Source organism: Meriones unguiculatus, chromosome 18, assembly GCF_030254825.1.
Source record: "Meriones unguiculatus strain TT.TT164.6M chromosome 18, Bangor_MerUng_6.1, whole genome shotgun sequence".
Classification (NCBI taxonomy): domain Eukaryota; kingdom Metazoa; phylum Chordata; class Mammalia; order Rodentia; family Muridae; genus Meriones; species Meriones unguiculatus.
Genome location: NC_083365.1, coordinates 47,592,591 through 47,616,704, shown reverse-complemented (window position 1 = coordinate 47,616,704; position 24,114 = coordinate 47,592,591). Strand labels below are relative to the sequence as shown.

The following is a 24,114-nucleotide window of genomic DNA, read 5'->3' as shown; positions in this document are numbered from 1 at the left end:
CACTGCCTCCTCCCCCCCAGGCACAAGTCCATAAGTCCTCACGGTGAATTATATGTATATAGCAATGCTGGGGATCAAAATATATGCTTTTTTTTTTTTTTTTTTTTTTAAAGATAGGCTCTCAGAAAGGTCAGGCTGTCCTTGAACTCTTTGTGTAGCTGAGGGTGACCTTGAACTCTGGCTTTATCACCAGAGGGATTATCCAGTGTATGGGATGGTGGGAAGGAACCTAGGCTTCGTGCATGCTCCATAAGAGTACTGGCTGAGCTATAGCCCCAGCCATCTGAATCACATTTTTTTTTTTAAAAAAAAAAAAAAGTTTTCTTTCTTTTATGAGCACCTCACTATTCTTTGGGCCCAACTGGAAGACCAGCTGGGGGGGGGGACTGGGGTGGGAATTGTGCTCATCTGTGCAGGTGACGGCTGGATTTTGATTCTGCCAAGACTGGGTCTTGCTGTTTTCTACCCAGATTCCCAGTATCTTTGGCTAAGTGGAACTGGGAAGCTATATCTGAGCAAGTACACAGTAGGACCTGATCAGGGACAGTGGCAAATGAGAGTCATGGTGTCTTCCAAGTGGAGATGGACTAGGATCTAGGCAAGGGGGATCCTGTTTTCCCTGGAGCCGTGTGGAGTGAGGGGACAGACTTCCTAGACACATAGAGACCCTAGCACAAGTGACCTGAGCTGAGCAAAAGGTTGGCTGGTAGAAACTCCCCAGGTCAAGGAAGCCCTTGGCGTGAGTGGGCAGAGCAGACAGTGCTACCTACACTCAGCATCCCTCTTCTGAGGGCTTACTAGGCTCCATGTGCCCTGTATTATTTGGTCCTCTGTGCAGCCCCTAGTGAGAAGTGGCTTATCTGTGGCTTACCTCCTCGAAAACCGGGAGAGAGCAGGTTGCTGGCTCACTTGAGGCCTCACACATACAGCAAGAGGGGAAGCCCAAGTTCAGAGAGGGGCCTGGGATTCCTTTCCCACTGTATGAAGGGCATGGGAACTATATTTCACACATGCTTGTCTTTGTGTGGCCAAGCCCCTCAATCAGAGCCTGGAAATGAGCATACCCTGGGTATTACCCCACGATGGGGCACCCCCTTCTGGCACAGGGATACACATCACTCTCTAGATGCCTTTTGTAGCATCTATCCTCCAATGTTCAGAGGGGGAATGCTCTACCCCAGTTCCTGCTCATAGTCACCCCAAAACCAACCAGATAGAGGGCAGCTGGTTCAGGACTGAGTGTGTGGGGGTACTGAGGCTGGCTAGTGGCGTTTGAAGGACAGGAACCTGGTTGTAGGACTCTGTCCCAACCCCACCCAACTCCTGAGCCCCCAGCAGCTAGGCAGCAACACCTGCATTCTCATCACTGGAGTACCCTTCCTAGGCTCCAGCATGAATACCCTACTGCCCGCCTTGGGACCACTGCCTGGATATCTCAATGGCCCTTCACTCTCAACATTTCCCAAACCTCACACACAGTGTCCCCCCAACCTAGATAGCACAGAAACAACTTTGCCACGTGCCTGTACTCACACTGAGACCTGGTACAAGGCCAGTGAGGTGTCACCAGCACTCGAGTCTACCCCACCATCCTTCCCTCCTGGGACCGCTGTTCAGGCAGAGCTGTCTTGAATTCCCAGAGCAGCCAGAGTGACAACCCAGCCACCTCCTCCATATCCCCAAGGGAACTCCACACTTCTCGAAGTCTGGCTTGTGCCAGTCACAAATGTGTCCTGGGTGTTGTGGGAGGCAGTTCTGGAGGGAACCCAGCTGGATATGGTCTCTCGGTGGAGGCTCTTAGCAGAAAACATGGCTCAGAGGGGATGGGAGTGGGAGCATCAGCCCCAGCTGCTAGCTTCACTGGGCCTGGAGAGGCTCTGTGATGTCAGCACAGGAGACAGCAGGAGTATGCTCATGGGGGAAGTATCTTGCAGGAGAAAGTTCAGGGCTGGCAGGGAGTGGTCCTGAGAAGCTTCTCTTGAGGCTAGCATTTGAAGGACAGGAAGCTGGTTGTGAGACTCTATCCCAAACCCATGCAACTCCGAAGCCCACAGCTGTTCCTTCAGTGAGGTAATTGTGCATCTTCTCTGGTGGTCTGGCTCCTTCTTTGCAAGATCTTCTGCCAACTCAGAGCTCCCTGTCCTCAAGCAAGGTCCTGAGTGTCTGTGTTTTGGCTGAAGAGTGTGTATGTGTGTGTGTGGGGGGGTGTTTAACACTTTCTTATAAGGGTGTGACTCAGTTACCAGAATGTGCCCTGTCAATCTCCTCTTGGCTCATGGTGTGATTCCAGGGCCTTTGAGAGACAGCAGGGGAAACAAAGGTTCTGCCTCACACTCCTGGGCTGTGACAGACTTTTCTTCCCCAGCATAGGGGTAATGGAGCAAGGATGCTTCAGGTTAATAGGCTTGGCTTTCAGTGGGCAGGTATCCACCTAGGCCTGTCAGCAATGGAAGCATGAGATTCCCCACATCCTTCCATGCCCCCCAGATCTTATTTGCTCTTCACATAGGTCCCTGCAATGCAAACCCTCAGTGGCCTGCTCTTTCTACAGTACTCGAGTCCCAGCACCCTCCATCTTTATGTCTGTCTCTCTCCCTGGAGTAGGAAGGCAGGAAGTGTGACAGAGGAACTGAGCTCTGGCCTATCCCAGAGAAGGAATGAGGACAAGAGCTGAGTTCTTGGTTTCCAGCTGAGGTCACAGGTCTCAGGCCAATGATGCACTCCCATGGGACTCAACCTTAAGCTCCTGCCCATGCACATTCCAACACTTCCTTTAACTGATTTTCACTCTCACAACCCGCACTGCGGGCAAGGCTCACTTTTACTCACTGGTTCACCATCTGCCACCTCTCCCGAGACCGGGAGCTCCAAGGGAGCTGGGCCTTGTGCTCCATCAGCTCCCAGTATTTTGAATTCTCCCAGAAGTATGACCAAGGGTGTGGTTCTCATCCTTATCCCTTCCCTCCTCCCTGTCTGCCCTGCCTAACCTCTCTATGTCTCTCTTTATGTGAGGGAGGGACAGAGTCTCTGGCCAGCAGGAAGGAGGGGGCCACGGGTGAAGTGGCGCTGTGCCCTGGGGACAAAGCTGGGACCTTTGCTTTTCTTAGGGGGAAGGCTGATATGAAGCCCTCAGATTACAAGAAAAGGAGGATGTCTGGAGGCCTCCCTGTTTAGGGTCACTTCCCCAGTTTAGGGTCAGGTCAATGAGTCTGCTCCCCTGGGATCAAGGAGTGCTCCTCTTTGACCAGGGTAAACGTTCTCATAAACACAGCAATATGTCTAGGCCCTGCCCCCACCAGCCCACTTTATTATTAGAAGTTTGGAAACTCACCCTGGAACCACAGCCCACATTCCCACACCAGCCTGAGCCTGGTTTGTCTCCTCTGTCAGTGTGATCCTCTCCCGACCTTGGTTCTTAGAGGCATGGGTAGAGGCCAGAACTGTTAACAAAGCTCTCTGCCACCCTCTGCGCAGACATTGCTTCCCCCAGCTTTGCCCATATTTGTGGGGTGTCTCCCCGCCTGGGAAACATACCTGCTTGTTTATGAACGGATTTCTCCCCAGCTGGCACTCCTCCCTGCTCAGCAGCACCCCATCCCGAGTCTGGGGTTCCCTCCGACAGCAGGCCTTGGGCACCTCCTCACTGTCCAGCGTCAGCAGCCGAAACACCGAGGCCAGCTTGAAGTCTTCAGGTCCGTTAACCCCACAGCAGCCAAACTAGAAGAGAGCCGAATGTGGGAGCTAGAGCAGGACCTGAGAGGACGTCAGCCTCTGCCAGGTCCCAGCTCCCTCTGCCCTGCATGCGGTGCATGTATAGTTGCTATGATTTTATATTATGCCACGCTAATTATTGTCTTTTCTACTTTCATATTTGTTCATGTGCAGATGTATGTGTGTGCCGTAGAGGGGCATGTGTACATATTCATGGAGAAGACAATCTCAGATGTCGTTCTTCAGGTGCCGTCCATCTTAATTTTTTGAGACAGGAGCTCTGACTGGGACCTGGGGCTTGTAGATTGGGCTAGACTGGCTGACCAGTGAGTCCCAGGGATCTGCCTGTCTCCACTTCCCCAGTGTTGGGATCATAAGCATACATCATCACGCCTGCCCACATGGGTGCTGGGGATCAAACTCAGTTCCTCATGATTGCATAGCAAGCTCTGACCCAACCATCTCCCCAGCCCCTGTACTGATTAGTAACATCAATGACAATGGCTATTGTAAGTCAAGGGCACTGAGTAGGTTTTGTGGAGAGTCTGGACTCTGAACCACTAGCCACGGCAGCTTGAAGTGCTATGTAAATGATGACTCATAGGTCAAGAGTGGGATCGATGATTCTTGATTGATTGTTGATGTCTGGTACAGGCAAGAGACTGGGCGGGCTCTAGAGGTCAGGCCTTTCATGTCAACGTTATGGCTTTGAGTGTTCATGGCATCCCAGGATGGCATGGGGAGGGGAGGGGCACTCACTGTGATCATGACTGAATTCCAGGTGGCAGAGAACACATCTGTGTCATTGTTGCCCTGGTAGTGCTTGGTAAGCTCCTTGGTGAAGAACTCGCGAGTGAGCTGGGGACAGAGGAGAGGGCGCTGAATCCCCCCAGCCAGGCCTCCTGGGTGGATACTAAGCTATCCACTTGGGGCAGGCACCCCCTTCCCAAAGCTTAGGGCCTTGCTGTGTCATCCCTGGCTGTGACGAGGATCTCTACATACACAGACCTCAGTTAACCCCAGGATAGGGTTAACTGAGGATAGACACACTGGGAACCTGCTCAGCCTTGCAGCTCTTCACAGAGCAGAGAATGAGCATGCCTGGGGCATGGGAGGCATGACTGTCATCCTATCTTTTAGAATCAGCAGGTGCCAGGCCCAGCCTACAGGAAGCCAGGGTGTGGGTAAAGAGGGAGCCTTCGATTACCCATAACTCCCAGCTGTCCTCAAAGTCACTGTCCTCAACAGTTTTCTCAGGCTGGCGCCTTGTCCCAGGCTAGCCCATGTGTCTTATCCTTCTTGCCCTCCTGTTTGGAGCCCAGGCCCTTCTAGCTGTAGTGCCAGGTCTTGTCCACTAGGCTCAGGATAAGAATCTGGCTGAAAGCCTCTGAAATGAATGGCCCGTGGTGAAGGCTAATCAGAGAGGCTGGTAGCCTACCCTGGCACACAACATTCCCAAACTAGGTTGTCCCCTCCAGCCGCCTGACCATATGACAACCATCATCAGGCTGGTTCAGGGGTCGGGACACATAAGCGCTCCCAGTGGAGACCTTCTAGAAATACCCTATAGGAGGAGACTTCACTGGCTGGGCTGCTCTGGACCTGGAACCTCCCTAAAGTGCAGGTTCTGTTTAGGTGAGAGAAGGCAGCTAGTTCTAAGGGTCTCTTTGAGGAGTTAGGGGCTACCCCAACTTAGTGCTCAGGGGGTGATGAGGGCAGCAGAGTAGGACACTGAGTGGTACATACATGCTCCCTGAAGATGAAGGCCAGGATGGCTGCTGAGAGCTCTACCAGGAAAATGATCAGGATAAACAGGAAAAACTGCAGAGAGAAGGCAAACTGTGAGGCTTGCGTGGGCGCCATCTTCCCAAGCACCCTTCTGTGATAGATGGAGTGCACTCATCGTGTAAGACAGACCTTCGCTGCCATAAATCACTGTTTTCATAACAAACACGCTGATGATCTACCCTTGGAGCCGCAGAGTCACAAGAGAACACATGAGCAACGCAGGCAAATAAGTCTGTCTTCTGAGCACATGGTCTCCGAGAGCGTACAACCCGAGCAGCCCTACCTGGGGGTCCCAGGAAGCGGCTGCTGATGAAATCCATTTGGACTCCCTTTGGGGACATTTCCTTCTGTGAATTGTCCAAGCTGTGGGATCCCAGGCTGGGTTTCCCACCCCATCTACCTCAAGGCTACTTTTTTTTTTCTGCCCCAGTGCCCCTGGTTGCCATGGAAATAGGAGGCCCTGCTATCTTCAGTGGAAGTAGGGAGTCCATGTTATCTTCACCTGAAACAAAGGCACGAGATAGGCAGAAAGGTAGTGGGACTCCCAGAAATTCCAGGGGAGGAAGTTTGATGTCCAACACAGAGCCCGGTCGGCTCCACTCAGTAAATTCCTGTGTTCCACAGATTGACCAGGGTGCTCTGAGGTGGGACCCTCCCATGCTGAGTGGTCCTTTGTGCCAAAGTTAAACTCCAGCCCCACCCCTGAGAGGCCTTCCCTACTCCTCCCTGCACCCGGGACCCTCCCCACATCATGGCATCATACAGAGGCGCCTGGATGCTTTTCCCCCAGCACCTGGGAGTCCTCACAAACGAACGTATTGTTATCATGACCCGGTGATATGCTGTGTGCCTCAGGCTCTGGTCCTCACTTAGCACTGTTTTGGACCTGGCTCAAAAAGAGAGGGAGAAGCAGTGTGGCCTGCCTTCCTCAGTACACTTGAAAACTCCATACTCATTCCGGCTGGAGCCACCAGCAGAGGGACCCATAGCCAGCACTCACAGAGGCTGGTCCCTATACCCTGCCTTCCTGGCCATGTAGGAGCCCACACTCAGGCTGGTCAGCCTGTATTGGCTGTACTAGGGCAGAAGGAAATGGGGGTGTTGGGGCTTGGCCTGAGGATATCACAGGTCCCTTTTTCCCAGTAACATGGGGCTAGTAATGAGGATAGATGTGATAATGGAGTGAAGATGTGCCCATCCTGTAGAACCTGGGTGAGCTGTAGGACCTTCCTCTTGTAAAGAACTTGGCCACTCAGTCATGACCTTCTGGCCCTGGGCTGTGGCAGATGGTTCTGAGGGTTTTTCTCTCATAACTTTCTTTTCCCATCAGAAACTCTGTCACATTACCCTCATCCTGGGACACCCCAGCAGTCATGTTCCCACTATGGCTTTTCTGCCTCTCCAGTTTGGAGAGGCCCCAAACTGTTGAGCATGGGCCAGTTCAGGAAGAATGAAGGATGGCTGTAGAACACAGACAGGCCCCTAAAGCTGTCAAAAGGGCTGTCATTGCAGCATCCAAAGAGAGAAGGTCTAGCTTAGGTGGTCACAATGGGATCGTTTCCTTGGCCCATTGCTCTGCTGAGGGAGTAACCTGTGTGCCTTCTGTAGCCCTGATGGCCCTGCAATCCACTGTCCCAAGAGGTGGACTAAAGGGCACTCGTGTTCAAGCTGCCTCTGATGTCAGACACAGGCCCTGGTCTTGGGGATATATGGCGTGCGCATTGAAGTCTTTGACATGGCTGTTCTCTGGAGCTTTCCCTTGTCCATAGATGAGGGAGCTGAGGCTGGAGAGGAGATGACTGGCCCAAAGGTGCGAAGATTAAAAAGTTTCAGATCAACCCTCTCCTGCTTGGGGTTTCCTGCTGCTTCTGTGCTCAGAGAAGGCATGCAGCCCATAGGAAGACAAGCCTGGCATATGCTTTTGTTTGTTCATTTGTTTGTTTTGTTTTTCAAAACAGGGCTTCTCTTTATAGCTCTAGAGGCCCTGGAACTCACTCTGTAGAACAAACTGGCCTCGAACTCACAGAGATGCCCCTGCCTCTGCCTCTGCCTCTGCTTCCCATGCGCTGGATGAAAGGCATGTGCCACAACCGCCCAGTGAGAAGCCTGGCATGTGAGTGGCACCCTTTGCTGGTGTCAGTGTGGAACAGCCTCAAATGCTGGGTGCTAAGTGGAACAGCCAGAAACCGAGCACTCTCAAAAACTGGGGTAGTCTTGGGCTGAGGGCGGGGAGCTTCCTAGGCCTGGGGCAGGACCCTGGATGCTCCTTCCCAGTCTTTTCTGCCACCTCTTGACCTGGCTTCCACGAGTCTGAGTATCTCTGGGCTGAGTGGCCACTGACAGAGTGTCCTTTGGCAGCCTCCCCATGCCCGCATCCTGGCAGAGATCTGGCATTTCCATTTGGCTGGGCATCAGTTCTACTCAACCCGGCCTCTAAGGGCCCTTCCCTGCTCTGCGTCGTCCCTGACTGTTGGCATGTCCTCAGGCTGTTATTCCCACAGTGACTCCTGCAATGCTGGCTGTGGCCAAGAGTCACAAATTAAGAATGGCGCGCGCCCGCGCACAATCATTTTAGAGTTGCCATGAAATGGCAGGTGATGAGCTTTGCATGAGAGCAACCTAACCTCGCTGATCAGCTTGGAAGGCCACTGAGAACCAGCGGAAGCCTGGGCGCCATGTGGGAAAACAGCCACTGCCACGGTCTGTGCTCTCAGTACCTCAGGGTTGCATGCCACTCGTGGTAGTCTGATTTCTGCAGCTTGGGGGAGGAGGAAGTGCTCTGAGCAGCTACCCTCCATTCTACTGCTGGGCTGTGGCTCTAAGAGGAGCTGGTGGTGACTGTGAGTCGGGGTACTGCCAGTTAGGGGTAATGGCAGGAGCTTCCAATTCTTAGAAGATGCGAATGGCCAGTGTTCCTTTTATTTCCGTTTCTTTTCTGTGTATCAAGTGAAGTCAGGAGCAGAGCTAAGCAAGATGCATATTTTCCCAGTGGATTGTGAGCACAGAATGATAGCAGGGAAGATCTGTTTATCCCCATTTTACACATGAAGAGGCTTAGGTTCAGAGAGGTTAAACAGCTGGTCCCAGGACACACAGACAAAACATCGAAGCTCAGCCCTTACTTACATCTCTGATCTGTGTCCTCCCTGTGCCTTCCTTCATCCCAGAGCTTCTATGGAGAGCCTATTCTGAGGTGCTCTGGGCATGGGCAAACACAGACAAGGCAGATGTGGTGGTCTGCCTTGGAGAGATGCCAAGAATGAATGTAGTCAATCTTGGCCACCTGCGAAAGGGGAAGAGAAACATGCCCAGAGGCAGGGAGCCTGGGAGCTCCCACCTGATGTAGATCTACACAGGGTGTGAATTTCAAGAGGAAAGTGCAGGTTCATAGTCCCATCCTGCCCCCATCACCCTTGACCCCCACTCCTCCAGCTAAGTGACTTCCTCCAGCTCTCACACCTTCCTGCTGCTTGGGGACTTTCCCCAGCAGGCCCCAGGCTACCCTCACAGGGAATTCCCACCCTCTCATTTCCATCTCTGCTAATAAGCACTGAGGTTAACAGAGCCTTGGTGCTCTCACTCATGCGGAGTGTCCTGGTCTCCTTTCTAATCAACAGTCCTCAGTTTCCACATAACACAGCTCATGTAACTCTTAAATACACTCATTCTCTTCCCCTCTCCCTCCTTCCCTCTGTCTCCATCCCCATCCTTCTCTCCACAGCCCCACAGCCCTTGTTAAAATTGGCATCTTTAGGTATGTTGGCCATAAGGTTCCTTGTGACGTTCAGAGAGGACAACACAGGAAATCACCAGTAGAGACTGTCAGTAGAGGTGTGGCAGGACCATGACCCACATATCTGCACTCATCATCAGCTAAGCTAGTCATTGGGTGACTGGTCACATGGCCAATTGTCCTCAGACTTGGGATTCTCAGACCCAGAACCAGGCAGAGGTTGCTCCACATCCAGTCCTTATTGCTGCAGACATTGGGATGGCTAAAGCCATGCTCTGTTTGCCCTTTTCAGACACCTGGGTAAGGAGGAAGTCAGAAGCCTCAAGGGAGCCCCAGGTGCTCCCAGGGTCTGAGTCAGCGGCCCTCTTCTCCAGCCAGCTGCAGGTTGGAAAAGAGAACTGGGTTCAGGCTAGGAACCTTGTGGAAAATCTTCCAGAAGGGCTGGGGATGTAGCTCAGGATGCAGAAAGCTTGCCTAGCATGTGGGAAGTTGTGGGCTGGATCACCAGTACTACACAAACTGGGTCTGGGGGCACAGCTGTAACCCCAGCACTTGAGGGGTGCAGGAGAACCAGGAGTTCAATATCATTATACTGGACCCCACAGCAGCCTGAGCTAACATGAGACCTTGTCTTAGAAAAACAGAAAAACTTCTTAAGGCTTCTATGCCCCTCAAACCCACCCCCTACCACACGTGTTGTCCACAACCCACAAACTCATACATAACCCACAAAACCCACAACACAGGTACACATACACACACCATATAACATGGCAAACATGTATGCACATGTGATATACACGCATGCCCTGTAATAAACTACACAGAGCACCACATACCACACATGTACGCACAGCAAACATACATATATACTCACACATACATGCACACGCTTAGAACACACACACACACATGCCCACAGCCCTAGTGTAGCCCTCTTGGGCATGATTTTGGTTTGTCCAGATCTATTCCGGGTTGGGGCTTGAACAGCCTTGGTTTGAACGGCAGCAGTCTGAAGCCTGGTATTACACCCTGCCTCTGACCCACACCAATTTTAGGCTTGTGTGAACCGGATTTGGGAGAGGGGTGAGCAGGGAACAGAGAGAGGTAGGGTGATAGGCAAAAGAAAAGGAAGCAGGAAAAGAAACTGAGAGACGGCAAAAGGAGAAAGGAGAGGAGGCCAATGTAGAGATAAGCAGGCCCAAGCAGAGACAGAGAGGGTCAGAGAGGACCTGGCTGGTGGCCAGCCCTTGGACTAATTCAGCCTGTCCCCAGCTCTCAGCCTTCTCCTTAAACTTCATGCAAAACAAATGCCTTGTTCTTCTCTCCAGCTGGCAGGGTGCAGGGCACACTTAGCTGAGGCTGGCAAAGCAGCCGAGCACAGCCTGCTCTCAGCCAAGAGCACAGGCTGCCTTCCGGGCTTGGCGTCAGAGATGGACCCATTAACAGTGACGCATCCCTGGAGGCCAAGGAGAGGAGGGGAAGGCACGGCCTGCTTTCTGAATCCCTTTTCTCTCCTTTCTCTCTCTCTCTCTCTCTCTCTCTCTCTCTCTCTCAAAGATAGAATCTAACTTTGTAGCCTTGGTCTCACAGTAATCCTCTTTCATTAGCCTCCTTAATGCTGGGATTACAGGTGTATAGCACCACGCAGGGCTCACAGACCCTTTTCATGCATGCATAACAGATTTTCAACCAGCAAACAAAGTAGCGGGATTCCTTATGCCATTTTCATAACTCCTCAGTTTTGGTTGATCCTCCCATGTACTTCCTCAACCCCCCATCCTCTTACCCCTTTCCTTCTTAGCTCTCCCAACCCCCTTTCATATCACATATATTCTGGTATTTTCCCACTCCCTCCCTTAAAGCCTCTTTTTCCCTCTCACGGGCCCCTTGCTAGTTTTCTGGCCTCTACCCAATACTTACTCCCACATAAATACACATAAATAAAAATTAGAAGCTCGGATCTGCATGAGGGAGCTATTTGTCTTTCTGAGCCCAAGTTACCTCACTTAATGTAATATTTTCCAGTTCCACTCATTTTGCCTGCAAATTTAATAAATTTCATTTTTCTTTATGGCTGAATAAAATTCCATTGTGCCTGCGCGTCACATTTTCATTATCCATTCATCCATTTCCTAGCTATTGTGAACAGAGCAACAGTGAACACGGATGCGCTGGCATCTCCATAGTAGGATTCAGAGCCTTTTGGGTATATGCCTAGGAGTAGCACAAGCAGGTCATCACACCCCGAGACCAGGCCTTAAAGCCTCTGGCTCTCCAGCCTGAGCTGCCACAATGCTGGAGCTGACTGACACGGAAGAGGACATTCCACCAGGGGGCACCGGCAGGTTCCTGTCTCCCAGTGAAGTTGGCTGTGCTGTGCTGTGAGAAATAAAGGGACCTACAGCTCCCCTGCCGCTCATGTCACAGGCCATTGCACTTCCTCTCTTGGAGGTGGAGCACATGGCTATGGTAGGAATGAGCCACATGGGGGTGTCTTAATCTGGGAGGAGCCCCAGGCCAGATGTCTTCCTCTAGCACGCCTGGTGCCACTGTAGGAAAGACAGTTTCACTACTTGCAAGGCAGTGCCTTTGATCTCTGCACGCTTGGCTGTGTCCATGCTCAGGAAATGCCCCTGGGGCCTGAACCAATTGGCCTGCCCTACAGGAGTGAGGCATTGGCCAGCGAAAGTTTCCTCTGGGCCTCATCCCATAGTTTGTGAAGTAGCCTCCACAGGTCCCCTACAAGGAAGTCCTTTGACCCACTAGCCCAGAAGGCCCTGTCACTGAATTACATGCCATCTATACACATGTAAAATTTGCAAGTTGAGGTATGCATGCATCTCTAAGCAGTGACCCTGCAGCAGGTCTGGGCCCAATGTTGAAGTTCTCTTGGTTTTAGGTCCATGGATCCTCCTGGGAGAGAAACCCACCTACCAAGACCAGGACATCAAGCCTCCTCACCACAGCCCAGGGGAATCCAGAGAAAGACCATCGGCTGCTTGATCTGCTTAGCTTCAGCCTCCAGCAGAGCTGGTTGGTCCCTTGACAGTCAAGAATGCCAAAACCAAGAGAAAATTTCTAGGCTGGGTTAAGTGAGAAGCGGGGAAATGCCCTATATATGAACATCACCATCCCATAGACTGGGGTCCAAGAATGAATGAGAGGGAAGATGTGAGCTGCTTGCCAGCATGCATCTCTCTCTGCTTCCTGACTACAGAGACCATGTCAGCAGCTGCCTCATGCTCCTGCCACTGTGCCTTTCCCTCCCTGACAGCTTGTACCTCCAAACTGAGCCAGATCAAACCTCCCCCCACCCCAGGCTGCTTTTGTCAGGCATTTTATCAGAGCAATGAGAAAAGGAGCAAATATAAAGTATTAAGCAGCAGCTCTAGAAAGTGTTCCTTCTCCTCTCAAGGAGTAGAGAGCTGCAGGGTGAGCGATCCGCCCAACAGCCAGCTTGGTTTCTTTACTCAGTGTTCATAGGTCAGGGCAAACACCAATGTCCTCAGTGGACTGTGCCCTGAGAAGCCTTGTTCTCTAGACTCAGAGGCCAAGGTCACTCCTAAGAACTGTGGGCAGAGGCCCCATGCAAACCAGCCTGCTCAGGCACTGGGGACTGCAGCAAAGCCTGGGGACTGCCTTGTCCCTGGCAATCTGCTCACCTCAGACCTCAAGGGGATTCCCTGAGCATGAACACAGCCAAGCGTGTAGTGGCCAAGGGCACTGGCTTGACATTGGAAGGGGCCTAAGGAGAGCTAAACGAAGTCAACTCCCAGAGGCATTGTGGGACATCCCAGGGCAGCAGAGGGTCACTCTATGGGTCTGGGGAGAGGAGGGAGACAATCTTAAGAGGCAGCTAAGAATCTTCAAACACTAGTGTTCCACCAATCTGTCCTCAAACTGATTATCACTGCTGAGCCATGAATGAACCAGAAAAACCTGGGCCTCTCAACTGGCTGCAAAGCTAAAATTTAAACTGATGACAATAAATACAGTTACTAACTCCTCCCTGACCCTAAGCTGAAAGGCAAGCTTGTGATGGTGAGGTTGGCTCTCTCCTATCCTTAAACAGCCACCTTGAGCTTGGGGCTACTCAGAACAGACCATAAAAAACCCAAAGTTAAGCCAAGGGTAACAGAATGTGGTTAGTTACTTTTTCCATGGTTGGTCTAGGGAAGCGGAAAACAGTTTTTACATCAAAAACCTCAGGTATCATCCTGGGCCACAGTTTTCACACCCATCTCAAACCAAGATTTGAAGAAGCAGGTTCTTTGTTCTCTCACGAACATGAAAGAACAAAGCATATCTTCCCTTAAAGCATATCTTTCTACTTCTGCCAAATTCAAAACTCTCTCAAGCTTTCTCCTGATTTCTGCTTCATGTTTCTGGAAAGGCCCTCTAGAATGGTGTCCTTGACCTTAGTCACCCAAAAGCAGGATGGCCATCTTGTTCTCCAGTAACAGATGACCTGACAGGCCAGTGCTCCAGTGTAACAAATGGCCTCTGCATCAACTTCCTACAGGGTTGTCGGTAAGTAGCTGGACACCTCAGGGCTCCCACCTCACCTCATATGATCCACTGACCATAATTAGTGGGCCAGAGACTAAACCAGGGACCTTGTGGGCGGCATATAGGTACTCTATTACTGAGCGACATCTCCAGATCCCAGGACCCCCTGGCCTTAATGCTGAAAACCCCCCAGGTGGGAAGAACTTTTTGGTTTCTTAAACCAGATTGGATTTGGGAGTCAACAGCCCTCTATCCCTCCCATAACAGCCACAGGTAGAGTAGGAGTGGGGAACAGGTCACTCACAAATAGCAGCAGACACCTGTTCTCTCGGACAGCGCCACAGCATCCCAGGAAGCCTAGAAGAAACAGCAGACCACCCATGGCCAGGACGATGTAGGCGCCGGTGGTCAGCAGGGGGTTGGTAGCCACGATCTCCCGGAAGCCAGTGGGATCCACAAGAACCCAGATGCCAACGCCCAGCAGGCAGGCTCCTCCCAGCTGTCCATAGGCAGGCACGAAGAAAAGAGGACAGACAGACAGTGAAGTCAGTTGTTCCTTCCCTCCCCTGGGTGAGGCCTGGAGCTGAGGGGCTGAGGCCTGCAGGCTTGGGCAGATCTCATCATGCTGAGCTCAAATCCCCAGGGCCCACTGGCCACTTTGAGCCTCTGGGAGCTCCTTGACCTCCAGTGTAGCACACACCCTCTCGATCTAATGTCTGATCTGTGTGCCACCTCAAGCTGGAAAAGACTGTGCCACACATGGCTTATCTGTGACTTTCATATGCTCATGGGGAGCAGGATGTCACAGCTCCAAGCTCATGAGACTTCCACATTGTGGTCCAGGGGAGGCCAAGGACTCACAAAAGGTCACCTCACAAGTTCGTGGCAGAGTCAAGGCTGCAGCCTAAGTCTCCATGACACTGAACAGCCTCCGTGGACAAGCTGAGTATGATGCTGAACAGTGGCTACACCAGGGATAGGATGTGCATAATTAATTCCTGTTCTTAAATACGTGCCAATGCCTCCCACTAGTCTCTGCTTGGCCCATCTCTCTCTGTGCCTTGCTCATCCTGGGAGAGAAGCAGCTTAAGTTGGAGCAGAGGCCTTGTCTTTGCTGCTTATTAGCTGTGGGTGGCTTTGGGCTTCAATAGTCATCTGCTGACAAGGATGGTCCAGGCACAGGCAAAATGGGCTGGAGTCCCCAGCTAGGGGAATGCCACTTTCACACACGTAGGCTACCTGGCCATAGGGCCAGGAAGTGGGTCCCAGGAAGACACACAAAAAAAGGTGTGAAAATGGACAGGCAGAAATGCAGACGGCCTACCACTGCCAGCAAAGGGACTGTTATTACAGGACTGTCCTGAGGGCCAGTGGTGGTGCCTGAGATGGAGGGCCAGGGGAACCCATGGAGCCCAAGAATTGGGGGTGGGGCTCTTCTACTGTATCGGATTGTGGGACTGAGCAGGGCATTGGGTGGGATGCTAGCATGGGGCAGGCTGCCCAACGGCAGAGCCTCTGTCCCTTCATACCCAGCCCATGGTTGGGAGGGAGATGACAAGCTTGTGCTGTACTGGCCACATTCTAGAGATCTTGTTCACCAATCTTGCTAAATTTTCAAAAAGTCACGAAAATGCCGAGATTCGGAGTGCCTTCCAGGAAGGCTCCTCTGAGAAGCTTCCAATTGCATAGGTGACTACAGGGCTGGCTGAACAGCTCTGAGGTCACTGCTTCATTATGCGTGGGGGTGGGAGGCAAGCAGCACATGCATTCGTGTGCATGTGTGTGCATGTGTGTGCGTGTGTGTGCGTGTGTGTGCGTGAGGAGTCCAGAAGTCAGTCTCAGGCGTTATTATCCAGAAGCCATCCACACTGCTTTGGAGACTGTTACATTAGGTGAACTCCCTGGGATGTATCCCAAGCTGGCGTTTTGAGCAAGTGCCATCACATTTGGCTTTTTATGTGGGTTCTGGGGATTGAACTTGGATTGTAAATGAGTCATATCCATAGTCCCTCTAGCTTTTCCTTTGCCAGAGGCTGTCCCATCCCAGGGTCTGGCTGAAATGTCTACTGTGATGGCAGTAGGGGTGGGGACTCAGGAGGAGGGCAGTCAAGGCCAGGCCTCCCAGGAAGCCTACTGGTCAAGCTCATCTGCCTCTGGGTAACTCAGCCTCCAGTGGTCATTTTAGGGAAGAGGCTAGTATTGTCACCAGCAGAGGCCAGAGACCCAGGGACCCCAGGGGACACCTCAGGGGACACTTACAAATACGAAGAAATTGAAAACAAACATCAGATACTTCATGCAGCTCAGACAGTCGCCCTCCATGGTGATCCACCTGCAAAACATAAGGCCTCTCAATCCTGGAGACACGCAGACTCCTGAGGTTGGAGCCCAGTACCCGCCCCACCCAGGAGACCCAGCAACAAGCCCTCTCTCAAGGCAAAGCTTTGCAACTAAGCGAGGCCAGCTGCAGTTTTAATCTGGAGTCCTAACTCTCATACTCTAGTTCCCTGGCTCTGCTCTGTCACTCTCCTCTGAGAGACACACCACTGCACACCCACACTGCACGCACACACACAAACTCCACACACCATGCACACACTCCACACAGACACACATTTTACACACATACAACACGATACACACAGATATACACTACACACATTACACACACACACACACACACACACACACACACACACACACACACACACAGGCGCTAAGAAACAGACTGTCCATGGAGTGTAAGGCCACCGTGGTCCTCACTCCACTGAGCCCACAGGATGTGGGGAGCTGCTGTAATGAAGGCGGTGAGCACAGACCGAACTTAGTACCCTCGGGGATGGCCAGATCACACAGTCTCTGTGGGGTTTTGTTTTAGAGTCTAGACCTCAAATGGCCTCAACATGCTGAAGCTCCTCGGGGACTTGCAGAGATGGAGGATTAAAAAGCCGACCCTTTGAAGGGTTCCTCCCTCCATATCTGGCTGAGGCTTCATCCTGTTATCTCCTCCTTCTTGCCAAACAGTGCCTGAACATCAGGGACCTTGCAGCAGTGACTCAGGTTGGGAGGTTGGAAGGATAGGGGTTTGCCCTGGGAAGCATGAATTGTAGTCAGTAGCTCTCTGACAGATTCCCCAAGGCCAGCCAAACCCTAGTTACCCTCAGTATTCTCCCTCACTCCTGAGCCCAGAACTCAGCCCTTCCTCTCCAGCAGGCTTAGGGGCCAGTGCCTTGGATTAGAAGCAGAGAAGGAGACCCTGTTTTTTAGATCACTCAGGAGCTCCCTAGTCTCTGTGACTGCAGAACAAAACCCCTTGAGAAGGATGGAGCTTTGATAAAGACAAAGGCCATCGCGTAGATAAAGTCCTTCAGTCTTGGTCCAGAAGGATGGGAGCAGGGCCAGCCAGCATCCAGGGCCAACCAACCTGACCTGGTGTGAACCCATCTCTCTCACTGGGGGTGAAGGACAGGAGAGTGCAGTGGAGAGCAGGCTGGGAGTAAATTCCACATGGCCCTTCCACAAGACAGCCTGAGGAGACAGGAGTGGTAGCCAGGACCTGTTAGCCAGGGCTTGGGTACCTGACCCAGAGACCATTCACTGAAGCCTCTGAGGGTCCGATGCTTGCAGATGCATGTCATGCAACTTACTGCTTCAAGTAGAATAAAACCTTGGGTCTTTGAGGGGTGACTTACAACTAGCCTGGGATACCTTACGTCAGTAGCACGTCAGTGAAAGTCATCCCTGTTGCCGAAGAGTTGACAGGTACTAATGTGGCCAGTGAGCATGCCATGTAACCAGTCCAGCATCCTGCATGCACCATCTACTATAGGGGCTGTGTGGCACACATGGGCCTCCAGGGGACATGCTTCCCCAAGTGCCAAGGCAAGTATGTTCACTAAGACACTTCCAGTGTCCAGGATAGACTGGCCCAGTGGCACCAGTTAACACAACCTCATGAATGAGTGAATGAATACATGATGGAAAGAGAAAAAGAGAGACAAGATGAAAGAGTCAGCAACTCAGAAACAGAGACCCATCTGAAAGAGGGAAACTGAAGGGGACAGATGACAGAGTGAGCAAGGAGGGGTGCAGGAAAGGACGTACGGATTGGACAGAGTCAGAGTGGGGCCAGTGTTGGGAGGCAGGAGCCTCACCTGGGCAGCTTTCCAGGCGTCAGCAGGATGAAGTCGTGTAGTCAGAGAGGCTCAGGTGTGTCTCCCGGCAGCACAGCTTGTCCTAGAAGAGAAAGTTTACCATTACAGGATGGCTACTGGGCATTGAGGTACAATGAGTGCAGGGCTATCAATGGGCACACAGCCAATGGCTCGCTAACTGGCCCATGGCGCTAATGAAAAGCTCTTAAGACGTGGGGCCATGCCAGCTGGGGAGGGCTGCACTCCTTATCCTCTGCCTACACAGCAGTCCCGTGTACCCTGCTGGCTACATGGAACCTGTACCCTCATCAGTGCTGACCTGAGCTGATTTTAGACTAAGAGGAAGCGGCAGGCTGGGGGTGACCACCTACCTGATGCCACCTGGGCATCTGCTAGGACACCTCTGTGGCAGGGCCATGCCACCAAGTCCTTCCCAGCAACACGGGCTCCCATCAGGGAGAAGTTTGATGCGGAAGGCCTTTCTTGATTCTGTGTGAAGATTTGCTAGAAGGTTCTCTGAGAGAGCCAGCTCCCAGCAGTGTAAAGGAAGCCAGGCTTGCTCTCTGGAGGCATGTGTTGATCGCACATGTGGGGAGTTCTGCAGTCCAGACTTGCTTACAGGCTATGTTCAAGAGCAGACCCGGTAGGAGGTCAATCTCTGCTAGTGAGGCTGGATTTGAGAACACTTCTCAGGGGGAGGAGAGGATTTCCAGGGCTCAAAACACCTCCTCAGATGCTCTCCCTCAAGGGGAGAGTCTTGGGGCCAGTGAAGTATGTGCTGGGTGACAGAGTCCCCCTCTCCCTATTGTCTCTTACTTATCCACTGATTCATCTGTCCATCCATCCACTCATCCATGCATCCATCTACCTACCCCCCCACCCATTCACTCTTTCATTCACCTCTATACTACACCCACACATCCATCTATCCATCTATCCTGAAGATTCCCCCAGAAATTGGCTGTGGTGTCAGGGAGGTTCTGCCTTGGCAGAACTTCAGGAAGGGCAGAGAAGAGAGACTCTGGGTCTGACAAGTCCAAGAGCTTTGGGCTAGAACTTCACCCAGGGAGAGTAAACTGAAGCCACCTGACTTGTCACAGCTCTGGAGTCACTCTGAGAGGCTTGGGTCTTCAGCTAATCCACGCCTGTCATGAGACTGAGGAGAGCAGGGCTGGGTCATGGTTTCCTGGGCCCTCCTCTTCCCATGCCCAATTCCAGATCTGGTCTAGCACCATCACACTTGTCTATCAACCAAGGAGAAGTGGGTGGCTATCAGTTACCTCCTCACCAAGGAACCTCTGCCCCATGTCTGCTGTCTGCTGGCACACAGGCTTCTCCACTACTCCTATTGCCCTAATCCTTCCCCCTCCCCCATCCTCCTGGAGAGCCTGTCTTACAGTCTGGCTCCTGTCTACCTAGAAAATATGGCCCCATTGATTCCATCACTGCTGTTTCAGAGCCCGAGACAACCCGTGCCTTACCAAGTCTCTTGAGACCTCGGGAAAGTCACTCTGAGAACTGCAATCAATGAACACCATTTGAAACCAAAGGTGGCCAAAAGAATCCATAGTGCCAGAGGAGAGGGAAGACTCGGGAGCTGAGGCACTGCGGTCCTCATGACACATGAGGAGAAAATGGATGTCTGACCCAAATCACTGGCTATGAGTGGAGCGCAGTGTGGGGAGGAGCATGGATTCAGTGCACAGTCAGCGCTGGTACAAGCGGCTTTGCCCTCAGTGGCCCTGCATTTAGATTAATTGTTCCAATACTGTGCCAGTTAATAGTGACTATAAGATAGAGCGTTTACCAAGCAAGCACTTGGCTCTGCTCAGCCTTCTCCTGTGCTCTCTTGTTAAATATTTATGTAGGAGGTGGTCCTCAGGAGGCCCCTTACAGGTGGGGAAACTGAGGCTTAGAGATGATCATGGGATTGCCTGAGTTCACCTACTTCCTTAGTAAGATATTGCCAGTCCAGACACGGGTCATTTAACTGAAAACCAGAGCTCCTGGCAAGATAGTGTTTATGAGGCACAGAGGCAGAGACGGTCCCTCAGAGAGGAAGAGCCATTCCTTGGTCCCCAACATCCCCGACTTGAGCACAAAGCCTGGGAAAGCTGCTCAAATCCTCCCCCAAGCTAGTGGGAGGCTGTAGGGGCCCTTCCATCCTCTGACAGATGGGAGCCCCTAGGCCCAGTGAGGGCAGGGATGGGGCCGAGGTTACGCGGTGCCCTGGGGCTTGCCTCAGCAGGCTCCCGACTGGGCCAGACAGCTTTATTAATCTTGCCCCTCTCGGGGCCCCAGATGGCAGCTCAGCCCATCTGCAGGGGTATGGGCCTGGGGGGGGGTGCTCTGAAGAAGAAGAATAGCTGGGTTCATAAATCACTCCTTTTGCCTTCAGTGCCCCAAAGCAGGCTGGAGAGACCATCTGAGGAAATACATTCAGACCTAGCTCTTCTTGCATACCAACAGAGGGTGCTATGGTCCAGGGCAAAGCCAATGCAAGGATGCAGTGCAATCAGTGTTCAGATTATACTTGGGTGGCTGTGGATGTCTCCTGTTCCCTCTCCTCTGGAGGAGCCTGTACCCTCACCTTAAACACTCAAACCCAATTCCCCACCCCCTGCTCATGGTCATTTCTAGGATGGAAGAGGCTGATGAGCTGCAAAAAATTTAAACACCCAGGCTATATTTCCTTTTCTCTCTTCTGCCAGTATCTACTAGAGCCAATGCTGGGCTTGGTCCAGTGGAGGCCAGTGGCTGTGTTCTCCCTCTGCCGCTGCCACCACCACTCAAGTCTAGTGAAGATAATAACCCAACGCTCTCAGAAAGCAGTGTGAGCAGTCGAATCCTCAGAGTGCCCTGGACATGCCAGGCAGAATGCAGGGTAAAGTGTGTAGGCCCTGTGTCTGTGCTAGAGTCCGCGGGGGGGGGGGGGGGGGAGGGTGGTTCAATGTGAGCTGCAGCTGATGCCAGACTACGTAAGCTCACTTGATTCTCCAAAAAAGCTCAGCAAAGTACATGATCTTATTAGCATCCTGGGTGAAATGAAGCCATGAAGGCTGCAGGAGGCTAGAAAGTCCCAGGACTGGAAAAAAAAAAATACAGAGCTGAGAGGGGTGCTTAAACCCACGCTAACACTTAGACCACTTGTGAGAGCAGACCCGTTCTGGCCATCACGTTCTGGCTGCGTCTGGGGAGGGTTTGTTTGCGCACTGGTTGTGCCCCTGGGCCTCTTCCCAAGACAGACAGGCTGGGCTCGTAAACAAGCAATTGGCCTGAAATCCTGGGGAGTCTGCTCAAGGCACAGGGCAGACACAGGGAAGGGGGGGGGCGGGTAAAAGCCTAATTAGGCTTCAGAGGGGCAGTGCCTGAGGGGAGGGCTGCTGTAGTCAAACTGAATTCAAAGGACAGCCTTCCCTGCTGGTTGTTCACTGAGCCGTGAATGTCCAAAGCCCAAAGCCGTGGGGCCAGGCGGCATCCGGGAGGGAGGTCCCATCTCAAGATTGTGAGCCCAGGCAGGTTTGGGGCATGGGCTCTGCCACGGGACCCTGTTGCATTCAGACATTTCCTGGGGCACCTCCCGCCAGAGAATCCTCAAAGACAGCAACTTGGTGGGAACCGTCTCCAACTCCTCATTTCACAAGGCACAGGCGTGTCCGGAACCACAAGCCCTGGCAGCCTGTGGCCCTACCCTTTACCCTGCGTTCTCCGCAGAATGTGCTTTGCTTTGGGTTGAGTCGCAGAAGCGCTTGGCACACTGTCCTCGTTGGTCCTCCACCATACAGGTCAGAAAGAGCTACTGAGCCAAAGTGCTTTTCCCTCCAGGGAGGTGACACCAAGGACAGCTAGTCTGCTGAACTCTGTAGTTCCAAGTGCTGGGCTGCATATCAGCTGCAGAAGCCTGGGTCCTGGGCCTTGCTCAGCAGGTCCTCACCCTCATCTGCAATCCCTTCCTACCTTTCATCCCTCAGAGCCTGGAGTTGGAATGAGACCCTTTGAAAGGCTTAGTGATCCATCCCAAAATACGTAGTGCTGTTGCTGGGGCAACCTGGCCCATCACACAGCCAAGACTGAAATGTTGAATGGGTTCACGGGTATTAAGGGGGCCTGGGAACTGGGAGGGCAGGGGCGCAGGTCTCCATGGGAGAGAGGGGGTAGAGGAACCCAGGAATTCCTAATGGAGCTGCCTCCCAACCCCCACAGGAAAAGGCTCCTGGTCATCACTGCTGTGATGTGTCTGACAGGTTCAAACAGGTGACGCGGGGAAGTCAGGCAGAGGGAGAGAGAAGGCTGAGAGAACGGTGGTGGGGTGGGCTATGGGGAGGGCCTGAGGGAATTCTCCACTTGTAAATGGAAACGGGAAACTGCATCTCCCTGTATGTATTGGCACCGGCTCACCTGAACCTTACCATAACCTTGGCTGACAGCTGAGGAGCCAGTCACAGGTAACCTGCCCAACGTCACACAGCTGCTAAGCCGCAGACTGCAAGCCAGTGCTCTTCCTACCCAGCCTACCTGCTAGAGTACCTGAGTATCAGAAAACTCAGTGCCTGCAGCAAACGGGAGCAAACAGCAGCAAACAGGAGGCACACTCACTGGTCCCTGCTCCCTTTCACAGATGGGGAAACTGAGGCCTCAGTTAGCACAGTCTCTACATAGCCAGTGGGTCTTAAAGACCTTCAGAGAGGACAGCCTCACTCTCATGTCTTTTCAGATGGGTCAGTTCTTTCTGGTCTCTAACCAAATTCACACCTGCTTTACATTAATCACAGCCTAATGCCATCTCAATTCTCATGTCTGACAGCTCCGGAGCTCTTCATTCCATGCTCTCACTTGATTCTTATGACATCTAGAGAAGCAGAGGTGACAGTTTTAGGGGGAGAGGGGTCCAGAGAGATTCAGGAGCTGGACTGAAATGGCACAACTACACTTAGACTTGCTTGCTTCGACCCTTGACCTTCAGTTTTTCTGCCAACATGATGTCCTTCAGCACCCCTGCACCTCAGCATTCTGTCAGCTTCACCATCTGTCTGTCTCTGCAATGAGTCTTACCTCCTCTTACCTGACTGCTGGGAAACTGTCAGATTCCAGGATTGGGGGTGAGTTTACCCAGCGGCAGCTTCTTGGTGTAGAAGCAGCATTTATGGACCCTTCCTCCCCTTGCTAGATCCTCAGACCCACAGCTGCCTTCCCACAGCCCAGGGAAACACCTTAGTAGAAAAGGCAGAACTCAGGCCCATCGGGGCTCAATGGATAGTAAATACAGGCAATGGGGGCCTTCCAGTGCAGAATCCACTCTACCCACAGGACCCAATGAAGGTTGGCTGTGGCCTGTGCAGGAAACGGTGAACTGCAGGTATATGCCTCAAATTAGGCAAGCAAGGAAAGAAGAGAAGAGCTGTGACAGAGCTCTCTGAAGGGAGGATGAGGCTAGGCCTAGTGGAAAGCAGGAGGGAGGAGACAGAGCCCTCTTTTCTTTCTTTCTCAGCCCACAGGGGGCTGGCAAGATGTCTCAGGGGGCGAAGGTGCCTGCCACCCAATGGTGTAAGCCTAATGACCCTCCCTGGAACCCATTTTCTTGGGCTCTTGGTCTGCGCACTGAAGAACAGAGGTCCCTACCTGGCTCTACTTTGCATGGCTGGCAGGTGGGAGGAGCTAAGGGAATGGGCAAGAGGATACTTGAGAGGACCAGAGAGGTGGGGGCCAAAGCTTGTGAGTGATGACCTCCAGCACTGGCAAGATATAGCTGGAGCTCTGCTGCCACCTACTTGGGGCCACAGCTATCAGCCCTGCCAAAGAACGTCATCACAGAGAGCTGGAGTGAGCGAAGGGGGCCTGGCTCTAGGGTGCTCGAGAAAGGCTGGCAGGAGTTGGGGTTGTACCAGTGGTCTCCTAATTTTAAGGAAAAAAGGGGGGCCACAGTTTGGACAAGAGGATTAGACATGAGTGTAGAAGGGGACTGAGGTAATAATGGTGATGCCGATGGTGAGACAAGATGGCACACATACTTACTAAGTGCTGGGCACAAATGTCAACACTGCCTCTAGTAGTCCATTTAATTCCGGTGTCAATCCATGGAGTAGGTGTGACTGTTATGTCTATCTTACAGATCAGACAGGCGAAGGGATGTGCTTTGAGTGGCACAGCTCTTGAGTTAACATTTGAGCCCAGGCAGTTTGATTCCATCTGACACCTAGGCTGGAGCAGTGTTTGTGG

General features: G+C 52.4%; 1 protein-coding gene across 3 annotated transcripts in view; it reads right to left on the bottom strand.

The window, feature by feature from the left end:
- Tspan18 (tetraspanin 18) overlaps positions 1–24,114 on the bottom strand; it is a 126,747-nt gene that overhangs the window by 4,836 nt on the left and 97,797 nt on the right. For all 3 annotated transcript variants that reach the window (XM_060371693.1, XM_060371694.1, XM_021646569.2), the window contains 6 exons: positions 17,899–17,980; positions 16,004–16,076; positions 14,049–14,243; positions 5,458–5,532; positions 4,471–4,569; positions 3,535–3,717 (listed from right to left, as the gene is read on the bottom strand). In XM_060371693.1, coding sequence (XP_060227676.1) covers positions 3,535–3,717; positions 4,471–4,569; positions 5,458–5,532; positions 14,049–14,243; positions 16,004–16,066 — 615 coding nt within the window. In that variant the 5' untranslated portion in view covers positions 16,067–16,076; positions 17,899–17,980. The remainder of the gene's footprint in view (positions 1–3,534; positions 3,718–4,470; positions 4,570–5,457; positions 5,533–14,048; positions 14,244–16,003; positions 16,077–17,898; positions 17,981–24,114) is intronic.